Raw genomic sequence first — 20,993 nt, 5'->3', positions numbered from 1 at the left:
TCAGAAGCATCCAGAGGAAGGGAAAGATGTACCAACAACCCCATGGCATAACCCTTTCTCTGGCTCCTCCTGTAGGGGAATCATTTTTCAGGAATGGGTTACAAAGGCTCTCTGTTATCAAAAAAAGTTCTCTGTGTATCCCTGCAAGTATTTCCCACTATTAAGCACTGGCATTAACTATTAGTGAGGCTGCCAATTAGGGGAGCCATTCTGGACCTCTGATTAAGCTGCAGGATTTAGAGTTAACCCCTCTCATTATTGTGTCTTTCTCTTTTAAAAAAATTTCTTTAGAATTAACCCTCTGCCACCCTGAAATTCTTTATCTACTAATTGTAATAAGGACCACTCTCTTGCCTTAGAACAAACATGCTATTATCTTTCCCATATGAAATACGGGGGATTTATTTTGACCTTTGGCAACCTCCTGAGGCTGGACATGGGGAAGAACCTGGTGACATCTGGTGCCACGAGGTCAAGGACTTCTGACCCCGCCCAGAATCTTCTCTGAGCCTGTGAATGGGTGCTGTGGGCCACGCCATGCTAAACACTCACACAAAGAAACAAGAGGAGCCCTCCAAGTCCCTGGGGGCAATGATGACGCTTTCTTCTCTCCTGATAATGACTGCACTGCTGATCATGGGCTGTGGGTTGTCATGGTGACTCAAACTGAAGTGCAGCAACAGGGTGGCCTGTCTGAAAAATAGGACCTCCTTTGGATCCACAGATATAGGAGGGCACGAGGAAGAGGGTGCAAGCAACGGGGACCTCCTAAGGTAATCAGAGGGAAGCTGAGCTTCTGAGAGACCAGATGAAGGCGCCATCACCTGCTCTCAGGAGATCAAGGGCCTCACCTAGTGTGACCTGGCTTGCCCCTTCCCTCCCCAACAGCTACTAGGGTAGAACTTGTCTATCTGACTGCTACCTGGTTACTAATCAGTCCTTTAAGAGGGATAAACCATTCACTCAATGACCAAAGCATGGAATGATTCCAGAATTTAAGTCCCCTCAAGAGCTTTCCTTAGGAAGTTCCAGGTACACAAGAGAGGGAAGAATTCCTCCCTCAAAAATGCATCACAAAGGAAGTCTGCTTCTACTTCGGGGGAGAATTCTCATCATCTCACCTCAACCCAGTCTTTAAGAACAAGCAGCTTCTTCTTTTTTTTTTTTTTTCTTGTGGTACGCGGGCCTCTCACTGTTGTGGCCTCTCCCGTTGCGGAGCACAGGCTCTGGACGCGCGGGCTCAGCGGCCATGGCTCATGGGCCCAGCCGCTTTGCGGCACGTGGCATCTTCCCGGACCGGGGCACGAACCCGTGTCCCCTGCATCGGCAGGCGGACTCTCAACCACTGCGCCACCAGGGAAGCCCAAGAACAAGCGGCTTCTTGATTGCCCTCTTACAGGGCTCAGCTCGAACTTTAGTGGGGTGAGGACAGTCAACCAGAGGAAGTTCCATGGGAGACAGGGGTCTGTGATTTAGACTGAGGCTTAACAAGAGGAGCTGTTAAAGCATCAGTTCCACAGTACTCCCTCCTTGGCTTGAGCCAGTGAGGAACTCTTGTTTCGTGTATCACAAAACTAGCTCTGCAGATTGGCCCATGACTGGGTCAGAAGCAGATATCTCTGGTGTGGACTCCAGATTCAGACTGCTTGGGTTCCAACGCTCCATCACTTACATGCTGAGAGACAATGGCCAAGTTACTTAACCCGTCAGTTGCTCAGTTTCTACATCTATAAAATGGGCCTCTGAACAATACCTTTCTCTTAGCATGGTTGTAAAGGTTAGATGAGATGATGTATATGAAATTGCTTAGCACAGGTTCTGGAACATATTAAGTATTCAATAAATGGTAGCTGTTGTCATCAGCAGCAGTAGTTGTACTTGCAAAACAGCCAATAAGGGAAAGTGAGCTATAGGGAGCGGAGTTTTGCTCACTGCCCTGTAACTGGCATGTTGCTTGGAAAACTCCAAGATGCTCCAGTGGTCTTGTCTGCCTTCCAAGAAAATCAAACAACAGGTGCTGGGCTGTCTTAACTTATTCCAGCCCTAAGACAGTCTGGTTTGGTTAAGACCTCCCGGAGCAGGTTTAACATCGACCGGAGCCAGCATTTACACGAAAGCTTCCACCTCAAATGACTGCCTGCCTCACTTGAATCCCTCTTCCGTGCATATGCCATGCAATCAATGAGTACTAACTGCATGTGCCGATCCCCCGGGGGAGCTGTAACGGCGCAGCTTACTGCTGCCCATCAGAGGGGAAAGTGATGGCTCCGGAGACACAGTGACTGCTTGCTTCCCTCGCCTTGGGGAGGGCTGACCCCTGAGCGGCAAGGTGACATATCTGGGGGCACTCTGGCTGGCTGCACACTCAGGATCATCATCTCCACTCACATCCTAGAAACCCAGGAGCCAGGGTGGGCAGGGGAACGGCGAGTTTCACTCTGTTTCTGGTGAGGAAGGGCATGGACGGAGCCTGGGAGAAGAGGACAGGTCACTTCTCGGGTGATCAGAGCTGGGCGCGCGTGCCCAGTGGCATGTCTGGTCCTAACCTTGGATTCTGAGATGTCTCTATGTGGGAAATTTCAGTTCTCTGCAGTTTAGGAGGGAGTCTCTAAACACACTTCTTGCCCTACTGGGCACCTGACTCGTGTCCCAGCAGCTTGTTTTAAGGAAGGAAACTGACAGGCTCCCCTGAAGATCATAAGGGTTGTTACTAATAACAAATGTGTGTTTATACAATGAAAGTCTGCAGGAACTGAACCAGTTTAGGATTAATTACAGGGAGACATACCAGCTATTTTCAAACACTGGAAGAATATGAGAATAGCCTTTTCTGAGTTTCCCAGAAGCCATTACTGAGGTTTAGTATAAGAAAGAGCTTCCTAACCTTCTAACTACACTGAGAAAACTTATCACAGAAACTTATCAGCAAAAGAGCAGTAGGATTTGTCCCAGGGTGCATGGGACAGGTTTCCATACCAGCTGGGTGAGAGGCTGTCCTGGAAGCCCTGAAGATTTTGGAAGTCCAACTAAAGGAGGGGACTCTTTTGAGGCTGACACCAAGAGGATAGGGTTTTGGGGGTCCTTCCCAGGACTGCTGAAGCTTGTCCATGGAGACCCATTTGCTGCAGCCTCTGAGAAACTCTGAAGACTGAGACATTCTCCTATCATCATTGGCCATCTGCCCGAATAAACAGGGCAAGAGAATGACCCAGGAGGGCTGGGTACAGAACAGGCTGGGCAAGTGTGGTGGAATAGCTGAAAAGTTTAGAGAAACAGGGAAAGGGGAGATGGGCAGCCAGGACAACCAACTACAATGCACCTGCTTTACTCCTGGTAGCATCATGACAAGTGCCAGAAAGGAAACATCCAAGATCATTTTGGGTGGCAGAGACAGCTTGGCTTTGTGATGCACCCATAACTTGAGAGATGGAGAGAGAAGAAAAAAACACAAACCTCTTGCAAAAAGTCTTTGAGTCAAAGGACAGGAAATTTCCCAGACTAGCAGGGTATTCTAATCAGAGCCTTCTTATCGGAGTGTCTCCAGTCTAACAAGGAGAAATCCAATCTACCGCGGGCTGAACGCTAAATTAGATCTAATCAGGACCTGCTTTCTAACTGCTCAACAGCAGGTCAAAGCCCAATGACGGCTACAGTTGCTGGTTCTTTCTGGAAAGTGAGGTGGCCTGAGTTGTGTCAACTCTCGGTCTCGAGAGAAGGGGGGATGCTTTGTCTTTACTCCCAGCTACTCAACGCCCTCTGCTCAAAATGGTGATACTCAACCAGAGTTGCCTTCCCCATCCATGCAAAGTCCTGTTAACTCCAGTCATCTCACGACTGCTGTCAGCCTGGAGCTGGGATACATTTCCTTTTTTATTTTATTTATTTATGTATTTTTTGCGGTACGTGGGCCTCTCACTGTTGTGGCCTCTCCCGTTGCGGAGCACAGGCTCCGGACGCGCAGGCTCAGAGGCCATGGCTCACGGGCTCAGCCGCTCCGCGGCATGTGGGATCTTCCCGGACCGGGGCACGAACCCGCGTCCCCTGCATCGGCAGGCGGACTCTCAAAACATGCATTTATGGAATCTTTGCTACATGCCCTGCACTGTGCTAGGCACTTTGACGCATGCTACATTTCTCCTTAATGCATGCAAGGGCATAGAGCTTTCTGCGGTCAAAACACGGACTGTAAAAGGATATTCACTCCAGCCCAGTGAAACGCACCACCTCCAAATCTAACTCTAGGCCATGTTATTGTTACTCTTCTTGGAAGGGATTAATAGCTACAGTTAACTGGCCTTATAGTGGCAGTTATAACTTACAGTTTCTTTGCTACAAGCAAAGAATACTATCTGTGAACCCCCCAGCTCCCTGCAGAGCCCTGGCATGTCATTCTAACAAAGAGCCACAAAGGCCCACCAAGGGCTGCAACCTTTGAACACTAGTAGGTAGGTACACAGAGACACAGAGAGTGAGATAGACACGGAGACAGAGGTGTGAAGGGCTGGATGGGTGGGATGCAGAGAAAAAGAACAGAATTTTCTTTCTCTTGCTTTCGGCTTCATTGAAACAAACCTGACTATTGCTGTGATGGATGTGCTGCCTGGAAACTAGCGGGGCGTCTCATCTGGACATGATTCACATTCTTATATTGTCTTAGGAGACTCTGTCCAGGGCTGAGTCTTAACAGGACATGGGAAGGGTAGGGAGTAAATGTGAGAAGAAAAGGCTAAAGGAAAAGTCTCACTTCCTTTTTCTTTGGATGTCACCATGTGAGATGCGTTGCCAACCTTCCTCTATTCACCATTGCTCCTGGCCGCCCACCCATCCGGAGCCACAACTTGACTACATGGTGCGCAAGCTCATAATGGAGCTTCACTTAACTGCCCACGGGAGCAGGGAGGCCCCAGGCCCCTTCCTTCCTGCCTGTGACTTAGAGGTGATTTTACAATGGCACACATACAAATGTGCATGTACACGCACACACATTCATCTGTACTCAGACGCACGCCTCTGGGAACATACATCTTGTGCTATTCAGAGGTCTGGGAGGCCTCTGAGCCACAGGACCACATAAGCTCTACTCCAGCTTCCACACCTATTTTGTTGTGTGACTGAGGACAAGTCATTTCCCTCTCTGAAACTTGGTATCTTCCATTGCTCACAGGATACTCAAGATCAATTCCTAATACCAATAGGAATCATCATGGTCCCTGAGCAGACATGGACATGCATGCACACACACGTGTACACACACACACACACACACACACACACACTCCCCACACCCATAGATACTATGGCTACCTGATCACAAATCAGAGATAATTCTCCCCCAGTCATAAAATCTTAAAATACAGGATGAGCTGATTTCCTTTCCTGGCCTCTCCACATCAGAGTTCATTTATCTTCTTCAAACATTTAAGCTCAAATGACCACAATGAAACAAATGCAAATAAATAATCCCAGAGCTTAAAATTTGAGGCAACAAATCTTCCTTGAAATTAAATAAACGCTTCCCATCTCAGCCATATCTTACCCAGATAGAGCCACAGCGGTGACTGATCATGTTCCTTCTCTAATTACTTCACTGCCCCACCCCTACCCTTCTTCAAGGTCTCACGTCTACCGGCAGCTCGGTTTCAGCTTTCGTATTGGAATACGGTGTACGAATATTTTAGTTCCCTAAGTTCCGAGCACACCCCTGCCCCATGCTTCCCTTTGTAGGATTCACCTCTGGCTTAATTTCTAGCCCCCTAAGCCTGAGGTTAGTGATTCATACCTGGGCCAGGCTCCCGAGCTGTATCATCTATAGCTCGTTTACATTGACCTTAGGCTTCCTCTGCCAACTCCCTGGCTCTCCTTCCGCCAAGAAGAGGTGATGGAGGTACGGGGTGGACGGCTCAAAAAAAAATGTTTTTTTTTTTCCTTTTAATGGGCATAAAGTCAAAAGAAGAACTCCACGGAGCACGGCTCAAAGTTTGCAGGAAAGAGCCTGCAAATAGTTCCAGAGACACGATTAGTGACAAAGTTCCTACTCACAGCAGCTGTAGGGACACCAGCCCGTCAAACAATCCCTTGGCAATCTCGGTGATCTTGTTCCCATAGAGCACCCTGGAAAAGAGCAGAGAGGACAGTGGTCACTGCGGATGAGAGGCCACTGGAACTCCTTCAAGTAGGAGGCCACCAGCTTGGCCCACTCTGGGGGGCATCTCAGAGCACTGGCTTCCCCAGCCTGCCTCACCTTCTCCTCCCCAGTGAGACAGTGGGCTAGTGTCACTGGGGGTTGCAGGGGCAGGCTGTCCGGGAGGCGAGGAGAAATGGGCTCCATCCTGTTCTACCCCTGGGCAGCCCAGCTCAATAAATCATCCACAATAGGAAGACGCAATCCCTTTGTGGTGTCTCCCAGAGCTGCTAACATGACTCACACCCCAGCAATAAATAAGATGTGTGGGAAGCTGGCCGGCCCTGTGTGTTCTTGTCTTCAATGGGTATTGACAGCCTATATAGAACGTTTCCTTTTAATATCCTGTTGCGTCCTAGGAATTCCTGAGCTGAGTCCTTTAATCATCCATCTAGACAGGGCTTTGGGTATCTGGCGTCCTATCCAGATGGCTCAGGGACCACTGAGTCAAGGACTGGCTCTTAGGAAAAACTAGGGAGCAAGGAATTGTTATCGCGGTACCAGCAGCTTCTACATTACAGCCTTTTTTCCTAGCCTCTGAGCTCCAAGAGCTAAGGAACTCAGAATTCTTTTACCCTTCTCTCTTCCAGCCTACAGAGTCCCTCACACTGGGTGTCCTATTCAAGGGCTGGTCTCCGGTGATCTGTGAGGCTTGGGGAAGAAGTGTACTGGGTCTGCCTCCCCCGAAGACACTGCTGGCCTCTCTCTGCTCTCATCCATGGCACAGACTTTGCTGTCTCTTGGGTCCAGCCTCCTCCGAGATGGAGGGAACTTAGCTAAGAAGAATTAAAAAAAAAAATTCCCTCTCGAGCTCTGGAGTGCCTTGAATGAACGCAGGATTCGATCCCCACTCAGATTGCAAATTCAGACTGTGATGTGTCATCGAGGAGGCCAAATATTAGGATGAGGAAACGGTCAATGGGAGCGATAAACCCAACTCCCCATTTTCCAGACGCCACCAGGAGTGAAGAGTGAGCCTCCCGCTCAGCCTGCGGGTGTGTTTCATGAATGTTTCAGCAAACTAACGGCTAAATAAAAGTCAGCACAATGGCTCAGGCTTGCATTTGTAATTCATATTATTAATGTCCCACTGCTCACTGTGCCAAATGCAGTCGTGTCACTGTCTGTTCGCTGATGTTAGAACCTGCAGTGTAGCAGAAGCCGGAGGGACAACGGGGCGGGCGGGGGGGAGGGGTTCCTCAAATCATGTGTCCGTATGGGGCGTCTCTAAGCCTCAGTGGGTCCAAACCAGTCTCCGGCAGGCTGACGTGGGCTGTGGGTCCACCTCGGGGCACCTGGGTGTGGACCTGTCTGGCTTTATCCCCAGATCTCTCCTTGACTTTCCTTCCCACCTTTCAGATCTGGGCTCAAACACCTCGTCCTTGGGAAGCTTCTCTTGAATATCTTAGTCAACATTTTCTACCACCTGTCACTCTATTTTTATTTCTTCATCCCTTTTCATTACGTCATGTTATATTACTTATACATTAATTTATTTTAAACATTTTCTGTGCCTCCCGCACCGGCCCCCTTGAGTAGAGGTTCTGTGTGTGGTGACATCATGTCGCTTGCTCATGGCTGGGTCCCTAGAGTCGAAATCGGAATAGGATCTAACACAATAAATATCTGTTGAAAGAATGAACAGCTCTGGGCTTTCCTGGTGGCGCAGTGGTTAAGAATCCGCCTGCCACTGCGGGGGACACGGGTTCGAGCCCTGGTCCGGGAAGATCCCACATGCCGTGGAGCAACTAAGCCCGTGTGCCACAACTACTGAGCCTGTGCTCTAGAGCCCGCGAGCCACAACTACTGAGCCTACGTGACACAACTACTGAAGCCCGTGTGCCTAGAGCCCGTGCTCCGCAACAAAGAGTAGCCCCCTAGGACCGCGGTGGCAGGTGGCCACTCTCCCTTCTCCTCTGTGATCTTCAGCGCAATAAGCAGACACTGATCTCACACACAATCCTGTCTCTGATATCCCAGCCAGATGTTCTACCCGATAAATGAAACTACTTTACTCCTCCAGCAGCGGGCAACAACTGAATCAAGAGACTTCCCTGTCTTCAGCCCCTTCCCAGTGGGATAGGGCCAGGTGGGGGAAGAATGTGTGTCTTGTTACCTGCCCACTTATCCATTAAACAAACCGGTTGCACAGAGACACCAAGCATGGACAGCTTGCCTCTGAGCATCCTCACTCTTGCCCGGGTGGGCAGGTCACCAAATAATACAAAAAGTATCAACTGATGATACCTTTGCTGTATCTTATACTTTTTATGTTATCTCAGGAGGGCAGCACGGCATGGGGACCAAGAGGACGGTTCTGGAGTCAGACTGCTTGGGTCTAAATCCTGCCTCTCTCGCTTGTTACCGCGGACTTTGGATAAGTTGCGTTTATTTATTCAACACATTTTTTTTGGCACGATAACTACGTGCCAGGTACTGTTTGAGGTGCCAGAGATTCAGCCAGGATCAAAAGAAATAAAGACCTCTGTCTGCGTGGAGCTTAGATCACCCAATTTCTCCAACCATTAAAGACAGGAGAGGATAGACCCTATATTTTAGGTCATGGTGAGGGTGAAACTTGCAAGCCTCCTAGAATAGTACCAGGTACACAGTAGGTGCTCAATAAGTACTGCCAATGATTGTTGGGACTGTAATCATGAGTGTGTGTCAGGCAGGAAAGGTGTCATCGTCCCCATTTTGCCTGTGAGGGAATGCACACAGAAGACTCAAGTGACAGTCCCTGTGCCACAGGGCGAGTCACTGGCAGAAATCAGGACTAAGCTCTGTACTTCCCTGCCCCTGAGGGTCTCTGAGCCCCTGGTGGGCACAGCTTTGGTTCCATCCACTAGGCTGCTTTAGGGTTTAAAAATCAAAGAAAAGAAAGGCTTATAGGATGGGGTTAATGCTTTCTCAGGACAATAGCCATGAGGTTGGTCTGGAGAAAAAGGCTTCACATCAGAGGAAGAAAATGAGCTCCTTCCTTGACAAGGTCACGCGCACGGGTAAAATGTGCACGTGGTAATAATCATACGTTACGACTCTCTCCCTCCACCTCCCCGGACAGCACTGCCTAGGCATGTGGGATGGGAGGGCGGTGAGACGAGAAGATGCATTTGAATCAGAAGCCAATAACCAGGAAGGCTGCTGGGCACTTAATCAATAAAAAGAATGCATTTGGGCTTGTAGAAATATTCCCCAAGATCAATTTCCCCTGAAGAAATATTTGTTTCTTTTACCAGGTTGACACAAGTGTGTAAGGGAACATAAAACCTTGATAAACACCCCCTGAAAAATATGGACGCCCCCCTCGCCCATGCTCCCACCCACACCCTACGCGCTTTGCTCCCCACTTACAGAGATGTGAGCGATTTCAGACCCTGGAAGGCGTCTGGAGCGATGTCCGAGATCTGATTCTTGCTGATGTCTCTGAAAAATTAACCAGAGACTCTGAGAACATAGCTCAAGGTGTGCTATGGCCGTTCCTAAAGTGTGGACCAAGCATTTCAGGCATGCAAAATGGTGAGGATGAATTCCTCACTTAATCAATTTATTTATTCATAGTGCGCGAGCAGGGGCTTAAGGATCATTCAGTTCAACTGCCGCATGATAAAATGCACTTTATTTGTACCACTCTTCTTGGCTTTCAAAGAATGCTCACTCGTGGCACCTTGACTTTGACATAGGGCCATGCACACGTGAGCCTTCACTTTGCAGGTGGGAAATGGAAGCCAGTTAGATTAGGGTCTCATCGTAGGTCTCACAATCAAGCAATTATAGCATAAACAAAGCAAAAGCTGGCCTCGCCCAAACACAGTCCAAGGTTCCTGTAAGCCTCACTTTCTTGCCTCACGCCTTGGCAAATGCTTATTTTTGTCCCCAGAAATCCTAGGTCATTTCGCCTCCCCGGTGACTTTTCCTTCCTGACCTGAATGGAGGTTTTGAGCAGTGACTTAAGTCTCTGTCTGGTTCAAGTGCATCTTCCAGGCCGGGTGATGTAAAGACATCATGAGATTCTCATGGGATGGCTTTGAGATGTGGGCTTGTCGCTGGCGGTCCTCGTGAGACGGGAACAAGCCCAGGGCGATGATGATCAGGGCTTTGGGATAATGTGAGCGAGAAGGATGCTGTGTGTTAGAAGGCAGCTAACCTGGCCTCGTTGGCACAGAGGAATCTCCCTGACCCAGACGCTGCTCACTCTGCAGCACCCCAGGGTCTTCTGAGCACCCGTCTCGCTAACAACACTTTCCTGAGGAGGGAGACTTCTCTTTAGGAGTTATTAGCTCCGGGACAGCCTCGGGGCTCCTGTCCCTGGAAGGGGAGATGCTCCAATTTCCAGCTACAATGAACCTCTCCGGTTCCTTTTCTTTACCAAAATAAATCAATGGGTCTTTGCTTTTGTGGAGAAGAGGGAGAGCTGGGGTCTTGGAGGATCAACAAGGAGGAGGGAAGGGAATACTGAGAAGCAAGAACATCTAAGCAGATTCCTTAGCAATTGCCTCCAGCGAGGCCAGACGCCCCAGCCCCACAGCCTCTTAAGCTCAGTCCTTCTGCCTGTTTCTCTCCTCCTTCTACTATCCTTCAAAAGGGCCGCCCAACAATCTTTGCCTAGTCCTCTGCTCCCTTCCCTCCTTGTTTCCAAGACCCGCGAGTTGAAAGATACTCCACAGGTTAAGGTTTCTTAGGCACGGCTGCTGAGCTTATCCCTTTAGCAGGCGAGATCGCCTCTAACAAATCCACAGATTGTGCTCGCAAACTAGTCAGCTTACACTGGCCTTTTCTTCAGAGCTCTGCTTTTGTATAAGGGTCTTAACAAGCAAATGCTCCGGATTATCCTAATCTCGCTAGCCCTCAGCCTGGCTGCCTAGCAAGGCATTTCAGGCAAGCGTGCAGGGTCGGTGCTCATTTGTTAATTTCTTTTTTTTTTTTTTTTTTCCTGACATTTTTAATGTGATGTCCCTTCAAGGTCCTTGGCCCTCTACCGTGTCAGAGGAGTTTCTGTGACCAGTGGGGAAGCCCTCTGCTTTAGCCTTGTCAGGGCAAATTGGTTTTTAGTTCAGAGCTAGACTCCTGGATGCACCCGTCTCTAAGGACAAGGTGAGAAGTCTCGTGATTTGGAGATGCTGGGGAGTGGAAACTGGAGAAGTGATAGTTTAGCTGGGAACTGACCCTGGTGGTCACTTCATCTTAGTTCTTCATTCTGCAGGAAGGGAACAGCAGCCACAGGTAAAGGACCTGTAGCCACAAGTGACTGGACACAGAGATTTGGGTACAGAGCTGGCATCTCCAGTCTCCCTTCCATTTCACCGTGATGGGTGCAGAAGGTGGTGGCCCTGGACAGGAAGGTAGACTGGGGAAGGCTTCAGTGCCCACCCATCTCCACGCTCAGGCGGTCCCACAGCTGACTCCTGGTGTTTGGGTCGCCCTCGATGACCAGTGGTTCTCAAAACTCACTAGGGTGTTTATTAAAATGCACCCACAGAGGGTCTGATTTGGCCCTCTGGAGAACTGGGGTTAGAAATCTGCATACGTAACAAATCTCCAGATGATTCCCAGGCAGGTGGTTTCTGAGTCATACTTTAGACCAGTATTTCAGAATCTGGTCTGTCTCAAACCTACCCCAGTCCCCTGGGGCTTGATAAACTGGATGGCGGAGAAGAAGTGGCCTTTGCATACAGTTCAGAAGAGAGGTGGTAAATTCCAGTGCCGAAGAGGGTCAAGCGGGGATTATAAGCGTGAGACACTAGGAACTGGTGGAACTTGTGGAATATTGCTCTACCTTAGAACGTGGGAGGGAAAGAACTCAACACCTTTGAAGGTTTGGCCTTCAAGTGTCAGCGCTCTCGGTTAACCAACCCTGTAAGACTGGGGCATCCTCTCTAACGTCTGCTACTCTCCCTGCAGATGGCGCCTCTATCTTGGTACTAGTTTTCACCTGGAAGTACTTTTTTTACACTAAGCTGACCGCTAGAAATTCATCCTCTTCAGGGACAAAGCCATTCAACATTCAATCAAGGAAAATTTTTTTTTCTTTTTGTCATTGGAGATAAGAAGAGGATGAGGTTCACTCATAGCCGAGGGAAAACTTTTTTCTGTGAGATATTAGAGATAAACTGGTCACATATACCTAGGAGGAGTTCACCCTTAGGGTTTTAAATTCCGTTTTCACCAGGGACCCTACTTCTCCAAAGCCCTTGCACTTCAGTCTGGGTTTCTGAAGTTCTGTTAGTCAGAAAAAATTTTAAGTGGTCTCTCTTCCCTACCGCCATCCCCTTGGTTGGGGGGGGGAAGGGCATCATAGTAAATATCAATAGCATCAGAAGCGATCAAAAATGAAATTTACTTCCCAGGTCGTGACGGAGAAGATCTTATGAATTTTGAATGCACAGATCATGGCAACTCCAGTGGGATGGAGAAAGGACAGTAAAACATAGTCACACTCTAAATTACCTGGACTTCACAAAAAATTAGAGCAGTCACTTAAATCATGTAAGAGATATAGGTTGGGGCAGTGACTGAACTTGTCATTTTTCACTGAAATTACTATCTGGCTGCATAATCAAGCTGGGCTTTAAAAATGAATTGGGGGGGGTGCATATGGAGAGTGAGCTGGAGAAGCAGGGAGGCCAGGAGATTAATGGCCCAAGGTTTAAATATTAAGGCCTATATTTATACAGCTCCTCCAGCAGGAATGCTGCCAAAGGGAGGGAAGGAGTATGTGCTTAGGGCTGGCGCATCACGTTGGTTTCTACTTCTGGAACTGTACCAGGAGAAAATCTTGTTTGGTGTGGATTTCCATCCAGGGAGATGGGAAGTTGGCTTCCTATGATCTGAGGGTAAAGCGTACCAATGCCACTGTTTCGCAGGGATGTTTATTTTTAACATAAAAGGAGCAAGCAGACACTTAACCTCTTTAATGCAGGCCCTCCTACTCAAGGGAAACCGATGAATCAGCCCGTGGTGGAAGGGAACAAAACCCAAGTCCGTGCATATTTCTATCTGCCCTCTCTCTTTTCTCTGTGTGGGGGGCCAGAGGGAGTAGGCAAGCGCAATGAAAGCAGCATCGTGATTACTGGGCTATAATAAATGATTTCTTAGCCTGGAAAAGGGACAGGAGCCTCCCTCCTAGGCTCTTAATATCTGTGATGGCAATGGCTGGGTTGTTTCTGAATCCTACTGGCCTCCCTTCAGAGCACCCCGCTCTGAGTGACTCACAGATCAGTGCTCAGGGTGGTCACGGGATGGCGAGGGGTGGTGCTGATGACGTTACCACGATGGCAGGGATGAGGGCCGTGAGGCTCAGATGCTGTCAGTGGAGTAGGGAAGGTACACTGCAGTGTTGGTGTCAGCAGGTACTGATAGGCTGCAGTGATGGCGTGGTATTGGATATGGTGGTAATGGCCATGCTGGGGATCATCATATGGGCAAGGGAGGTTCCAAGGCTTCTTATCTCACTTAGAAAGATTAGAAAGTCCTTACCATGGTCTAAAGAGCCCACGGGAGCTGGCCCTTATCTACGTCTCCAGCACAATCCCCACCACTTTCTCTTCATTCACTCTGTTCCTCCTCTCTATTCTGCAAACCATCCATGCATATGCTCCTGAGAACTCCTCTAGACTCACTCCCGTCCTTCATTCAGGTCGCTTGCACACGGAGGCCTTCATGGGTCAACCCATCTAGAGACCACCCCTCCATCAACCTCTAGCCCCTTCCCTTCTTTTGTTTTACTTTCTAGTACTGGTCAGTTTCTGACATTTACTTGGTTTTATTTCTGTGCCCTCCCACTCAAATACGCAAGCTCCATCAGAGGAGACTTCGTTTTAGTTCACCCTCTACCCACAGATCCCAGCACAGTTCTTTGCTCCTGGTGGACATTGGCTAAGAATTTGTTAGATGAATGCGTGCATGGTAGTAGGGATGCTGGTGACGGTGCTGTAGGATGATATAGGGAAACGGCCACATCTCTACTGAAGCTCCTACTTGAGGTCCGCATCCCCCAAACCAGGGGACAATCAAATGGTGAGATGGGATTGTTTTAGGCTGACACAGCCCCACCTCCCACCCAGATAATTTTACTTCACTCTAGTTGGAGTCGCCCTTAGATCTGAGGTACCTAAACCCATACACCGCCCCATCTGAACGCAGCACCCTGGGCTCACCTCCCCGTCTTGGGAGCCATTCCAGGTCTGATACTGCACTCTCCTGAGGATTGTGACGTAGCCTTTCATCTGGGCAGGCTGCCCACTACACATAGTACCCCCCGAACTGAAAGCATTTGGGCCCATTTCTCTCCAGGGGAGACTCACATTCGCTTCAGTTTCTTGTATTGGGTGAAGGCTCCGGCAGGGATGGATTTGATGGAGTTCTGTTCCAGACGTCTGAGAAACAGAGCAGAAAAGAGTCGATTAACCATCCACCCATCAACACATGGTTGCCGGGGGCCTTGAGGACAGGACGGTCTCTCCCATCACGTGGCATACATTCTTAGAGGAGGGAGACTTGGTAAACACCGTCCGAAAGCCAGAGACTGGGGTTCTGGTGTGTGGGGCAGCCAGCTCAGGGTCTGATACCCCTGGGAGAAAGCTAGAAAAGATGTCTTCTCCTTGAGCATGTTTGGTTCTCGTTTACGTTAAGTTGTCTTTGGGAGGTAGCTGTCATCTTCAGAAAATGCCGTAGGAAGTAACCAGAATGCTGAAAAAGTCAAAGGGATAAAGAGAAGGAAGAGTAAAGACAGATGGACAGATAGCAATGCCCACCTGTTCTGGAAGCATGTCACCATTCAGTGAAAACCTCCACCATCCTGCTGCTGGGGTGCAGTACAGGCAGAGACTGCATTTCTGGGCTTTTCCTTTTTTTTAATGGAGGTATAATTGACATATACCTTTAGTTTCAGGTGTACAACCTAACGATTCAGTATTTGTTTCTGGGTTTTTCAATGGGCTGTTCTAATATGATGAAGAATAGCCTTCAAGTCTCTAGGCTCCCAGCCTGACATTCATCAAACTGGCTCCCTGATATCCTGAGGGCCCCAGGGGCCCCGAATGGATCACTCCCCTGGGTTGCTGCTACAATCTGTAGCTTTATGGCCTTACGGACTTTGCTGAATTGCTCTCTCTCCTATTACTCTGGAAAGAACAAGAGATGCTGCAGGCCCAGGGCCCAGAGCTTCCTTGGAAGAGAAGGAGCATGGGGAGTGAGGAAGCCTTTTCATTCTTCATTCTTTCATCTATCAAATGACTTCCCGTCGCCAAGAACAGGTGTGGTGGGAAACAGGCATGAGCGGAAGGCGGGGTCCTCTATTAGAGGTGATGAATGGTGGCCTGGTCCACATCTCCCGTCTCTCCGAGGTGTGGATCTTTTCATCACCTCCTCATTTGGCATGGATGATCCCCAAACCCTCTGCTGGGAAGACACAAAAAAGTGTGTGTGTGTGGTGTGTGTGTGTGTGTGTGTGTGTGTGTGTGTGTGTGTGTGTGCAAGGGGAGGGCTGAGGGGAGCACAAGGCAGACATGGGAGGAACTGGCTCCCTTGGAGGCTCCATCTAGAGGATGCACACTTCTGGCTGGGATGAACCCATTCATCTTGAAGAGTAATCCCTGCTGCAGAAGAGGGGAGACAGTTGTATTAATTTGTGCCTCTGCAATCTCATCTTCATTGGGGGAAAGAGAGTATTTGTTACTGGAACCACTAATGGAGCAGTTTGCCAGCAATTTTCCCATTTCAAACAACATCTCAGCTGCTAATGTGGAATGGTTTGTCAGGCCTACCCATAACACAGACAAATCACTCTCCAGGCCGAAGGAAGGGGGTGAGGGGGGTGGAGAAAGAGGAAGGGTGGGTGAGAGGAGAGAGGGAGCATCAGGACAGATCATTCTTGGCTGCCAGATGAATCGAGTCTACAAATGAGGCTGCCACGGTCTATTAAGAGAGCCTCTTTGGGGCCGGAGGAGCCGGGGAGTGTGCTCTGTCGAGCACGTGGGCATAGGCTGGCTGGACAGCGGCCTGCTTGGCCTGTGGTGAGCCAAAAAAGCACGCCACAAGGTCGCAGAGGCTGCGGGCTCCTGGATATAGCCACCCACAGAGGCAGCAGACCCGGGCAGGCTGCCTTGACTGAGAAGTTCCAAGGACATTCTCATTTTCCAGCTGAGCAGAGTTCAGGGATTTCTCAGCCAAGGCAGCAGCTCTGTGAACCTCTGGGGCTGCCAGTCGGGTGGCAAATGCTCTCCAGGAATCCTGGGGTTCACCTGCCATTTTGGCAGGGGGATTGTGGCTGGAGGATGCCTCTGGAGAGAGCCACTGTCTGTAACGATGGCAATCCCCTCAGTTTCTGCACTGCTCCCAGCTGCAGGCCAAGAGCCCAAGCTAGTCAGGTCAGCTGGCTGACCGTGCAGTTCATAATGCATAACGTCCACTTTAGCAATGGGTGCAAGAGCTAAGGGAAGGATGAAACAGTGAGTAGGATGTGATACCTATCCCCAAGGAGTTTAATAATCTGGTGATAGAGACCAGCTCAAGACGGTCCATCACAGAGCCAGATTTTGTTGCTAACATAACAAGAAGAGTTGTCCTTTATGGAATCGAGTTGGTTTAGGTCTATTATCTCTGTGAATCCTTACACTTCTGAGGCAAGCTGTGTTGGCCCTACTTTGTGGACGAGGAAAATAAAACCTACATGGATCAAAGAGCCTATCCGAAGTGCCAGAGCTAATAAGTGGCGGAACTGGCATCTTTCTCTTTCTGTCCATTGGATGCACTGCCTTCTCTATTTTTTGAAAACAGAGAAAGTGAAGTCCATATACTAAAATAGCTTTCCCAAAGTCCCAGAAAAGTTTAAGGGGTGAAGACCCCAGTACTCATTCTGAGACATCATGCAGTCTCTGCAGAAGTAGGTATGTTGTAAAAAGGCTGTAGGAGTTGAGGGAAGATGGAATATAGATGCATGTGTGTGTATATACACACACATATATAACAATATATGTATAAAATATGCAAATAGAGTGCAAAGGTGTGGCTTTGAACAAAGAACAAAGAATTCCCATCTTAGCCTGTTAACCCTGGCAGGGACGTTGCTGTGTATCCTGTACGCTCTACCCTTGCACACTCTGGGGATGGTCTTTATTTCTGCAGTCTCTCTGCCTCTTATGCTGCTGTGGGTACCCGCTGGACATGCAACACCCTTACAGGGTGCCAAGGCCAGGACATGATGTGGGTTAGCCTTGCCCCAGGGGGCATTAGAGCTTGTCAGTGTACTTCAGATGTAAAGTTAAGGCAAGGGTGAGGATAATAACAGTAAGAGCTACTATGTATCAGCTTGTACTTGTAAGTCAGGCATCAGACTAAGAGCTTTGCACCGTACATCTAACTTAGTATTGACACCTCTCTGAGGCAGACCCTGTTTGTTATCACTACTCCCACTTTAAACATGAGAACACCGAGGCTCAGAGATGTTAAGTAAGTCACTTGTCCATATTCACAAAGCCAGGAAGAGCTACAGCCGGGACTCAAACTCAAGTTCATCCAATTGGAAAGCCTGCAGTCTCAGTCACTGAGCTTCGCTGAATACCGTTTGCTGCGGAGGCACCTCTATTCCTTTAGTCATTGCCCACTTATCCTCAAGAAAACTGCCCCTCGGTCAAGGAAGGAAGTCTGGGGTGTGTGTGCACACGCACGTGTGTGGGCACACACACAGGCTCTACACAGCAGCAGCCTCTGGTGGGTTTTACATGGCTTGGAACAAGCATGCAAAGATCCATACTCCCAGTGACAAGAATTCAGTGTGAAGGACAAAAAGCAGCTTTAGCATCAGCAAAAACTGTCACATTTAGGGATGTGTCTGAAGCCAGCGGCTGTCTTTGGTCTCTCTTAACTGGCACATGTGTCTTTCTTTGGCAAACATTCTTCAGGCTGCAAACTGATTTAATAGAACTAGCATAAAAACAAACATACAAATCAAACATCTGAGCGTCTTCCGGCACTGGCAGAAACAATGCGAACATCTGATGGGGGTTTCAGCCATTTGCGTTCTGTATTGATTTGCCCTAGTTCTTCAGTGCTTCCTTAATGATCTGTCATTCGCAAACACGCGACTGAACACAATATATTTCTAGCAATACATAAGTCAACGTGATGCCAGAGGGACTGGCAGGGGCATAGCTAGTGCAGGGCCATGGCAGCAAGTCACCTGATAAAGAGTTTCTGGAGCTGGATTCGAATATTGGTTGCAATAATGGTGGACATCTACCATTTATTGAGGGCTTTCTATATATCAGACACCGTGCTCTTCACACACTGGCTCATTTTATTCCTTCAACAATACTACAAAGCAAGTAGTATCACTAATACAATAACAACAGAGCTGAGGCATGTGGGCATATGTGACATGAGTCATTCCTAACCAGCTTTGCAGAGCACCTGGCATTGCCTACAGAAAACAGAGGTGCAGACACAGAGCCAGATTTGCTCTTCTTATTATATGCATATTCTCAGATGCCTCCAGCAGAGAAATCTTTGTCATCAACTTAGAAAAAAATGAGAACTTGAGACTAAAGCATTCTATCATGTCACATATGTGACATGTGCACAAGCTTTTTCCTTTTAGATTCCACTTAGGAGCTTTCAAACGTTGTGCTAACTTTCTATGCAATTAGGTTATATTATTTAATCTTCATGGAGAATCTCTAGTAGGGACGATGAGCCCCATTTTGCAAAGATGGGAACTCAGTGAAACATGAGATGTTAAGAAAGGTACCCAAAGAGGCAGAACCGGGATCCAAACCCAGGACTATCTACCACAAGGCTCTGTTCTTAATTATTCTGCTACCTGATCAGCTTCACCTTTATCCCACCTGCCCCCAACCCACCCCATCCCCCCTCCTTCCACATGGCAGCCCCCCAGAAACCTCACGTCCTCAGAAGAAGATGTGGTATGTATACACAATGGAATATTACTCAGCCATAAAAAAAGAACAAAATAATGCCATTTGCAGCAATGTGGCTGCAGCTAGAGATTATCACACTAAGTGAAATAAGTCAGGAAGAGAAAGACAAATACCATATGATATCACTTACATGAGAAATCTAAAATATGGCACACGTGAACCTATCTACAGGTCAGAAACAGACTCACAGACATACAGAACGGACTTGTGGCTGCCAAGGGAGAGGTGGGGGAGGGAGAGGGATGGACTGGGAATTTGGGGTCGGTAAATGCAAACTATTACATTTAGAATGGATAAAAAACAAGGTCCTACTGTATAGCACAGGGAACGATATTCAATATCCTGGGATAAACCATAATGGAAAAGAATATAAAAAAAGAATGTATATGTGTGTAAAACTGAGTCACTTTGCTGTACAGCAGAAATTAACACAATATTGTAAGTCAACTATACTTCAATTTTTTTAAAAAAGGAAAAGAATCCCGGATGTTGATGATTTCCAGAGCCCTCCAGCCCTTTTGCTCTGCTGGCTGCTTTTTTTTTAAACTTTTCTCTCTTTTTAAAAATGTCCCTGGTGACCAGTATGATGGGGGCATATTTGCTTTGTTTAGCAGATAAACCATTGTTTATCTCCCCACCCCAGATAAACAATGGGGTTGAAGTGAGGCTAGGTGGAAAATGGGGCTACCTTTTCCCCTAGATGCTTCTGATTTATGATTTGACATTTAAGTCCATCCACAACCTTTCTCTGGCAACTAAATTTACCTGTTATAGCCAAGGGCATGAGACTCGGGATGACACTATGTGGAGGTATAGAGCAAAAATGGAAGAAGATGGGACAGAGATGAAGATGAGGTTCTAGGTACAGATGGCCCCTCTCGAGCCCTGAGGCCAGGAGGGTGGAACGAAGACCACAGAACAGAAGAACGTGTGGGCCTCTGGCTCTTCCCAGAATCTATCCCTGCTAGAGGCTGGAGCGGGTTCAGAGAAACGACACGGAGCAGCAAGAACAGTGCTGTCGGTGGGAGCTCCGTTTTGAGGAAAATCTGCAGTGAACTGTCTCACTGTGGGTTCTCTGGAAGAAAGCTGTTTTTAGAGGAATTGGCTCTGCTATTCAGGGAGACCAGTGTACATTCCTCGGAGCTGCTTTGGCTTTGAAAAAAATCTAAAAGAGTCTGCCAGGTTGCTTTGCATGAGAGATAGACCTTCCTTCCCCTGAACGTTGGGGAGTGCAGAACCCCTCCCAAGGTTCAAGAGCATCACTGCCAGCTAAGGATTGCACATATAGGGAACAGAGAACCAGATGTGGCGCAAAGCGACGCTAAAGAGAAGGAGAAATCTGGGTCATATAGGTGGCTACGGACATGAGGTGGAATTCTTGATGGTAAAAAGAGAAGTCATGTTCAGATGTCTTTGGGATGATAAATCAGACACTTCCTGTGCATCTTGGGGTGCATACTACAGTTTCTACTCTCTGCTCCCTCTTTCTCATCTTTCAACCTCCCCCACCTGCTGGTCTTCTCTCATTGATAAGAGGATGAACTTTAACTGCTCAAAAGACTTTTAGGAGGGGCTTCCCTGGTGGCGCAGTGGTTGAGAGTTCGCCTGCCGATGCAGGGGACACGGGTTCGTGCCCCGGTCCGGGAAGATCCCACATGCTGTGGAGCGGCTAGGCCCGTGAGCCATGGCCGCTGAGCCTGCGCGTCCGGAGCCTGTGCTCCGCAACGGGAGAGGCCACAATAGTGAGATGCCCGCGTACCGAAAAAAAAAAAAAAGACTTTTAGGCCAACACACAGATCCCCAGGCACGAGCTTCATTGCCTTAAGGAACAAACAGGTTTCCTCTGCAAAGGTCTCTCTTACACGTCACCTCTCCCA

General features: G+C 48.4%; 1 protein-coding gene across 2 annotated transcripts in view; it reads right to left on the bottom strand.

Moving 5' to 3' along the window:
* The window catches only part of SLIT3 (slit guidance ligand 3), a 597,102-nt gene that overhangs the window by 100,531 nt on the left and 475,578 nt on the right, over positions 1-20,993 (bottom strand). Inside the window, exons 10-12 of one of the 2 annotated variants that reach the window (XM_024753367.1) lie at positions 14,485-14,556; positions 9,536-9,607; positions 6,040-6,111 (exon numbers count right to left, since the gene is read on the bottom strand). In XM_024753367.1, coding sequence (XP_024609135.1) covers positions 6,040-6,111; positions 9,536-9,607; positions 14,485-14,556 — 216 coding nt within the window. The remainder of the gene's footprint in view (positions 1-6,039; positions 6,112-9,535; positions 9,608-14,484; positions 14,557-20,993) is intronic. The other variant, XM_024753366.1, reaches the window with a different exon arrangement.

Source organism: Neophocaena asiaeorientalis, unplaced genomic scaffold, assembly GCF_003031525.2.
Source record: "Neophocaena asiaeorientalis asiaeorientalis breed wild unplaced genomic scaffold, Neophocaena_asiaeorientalis_V1.1 scaffold268, whole genome shotgun sequence".
In the NCBI taxonomy this organism is placed as follows: Eukaryota; Metazoa; Chordata; class Mammalia; order Artiodactyla; family Phocoenidae; genus Neophocaena; species Neophocaena asiaeorientalis.
The sequence above is the reverse complement of the archived record's forward strand: the minus strand, read 5'-3'. Positions and strand labels throughout refer to the sequence as shown.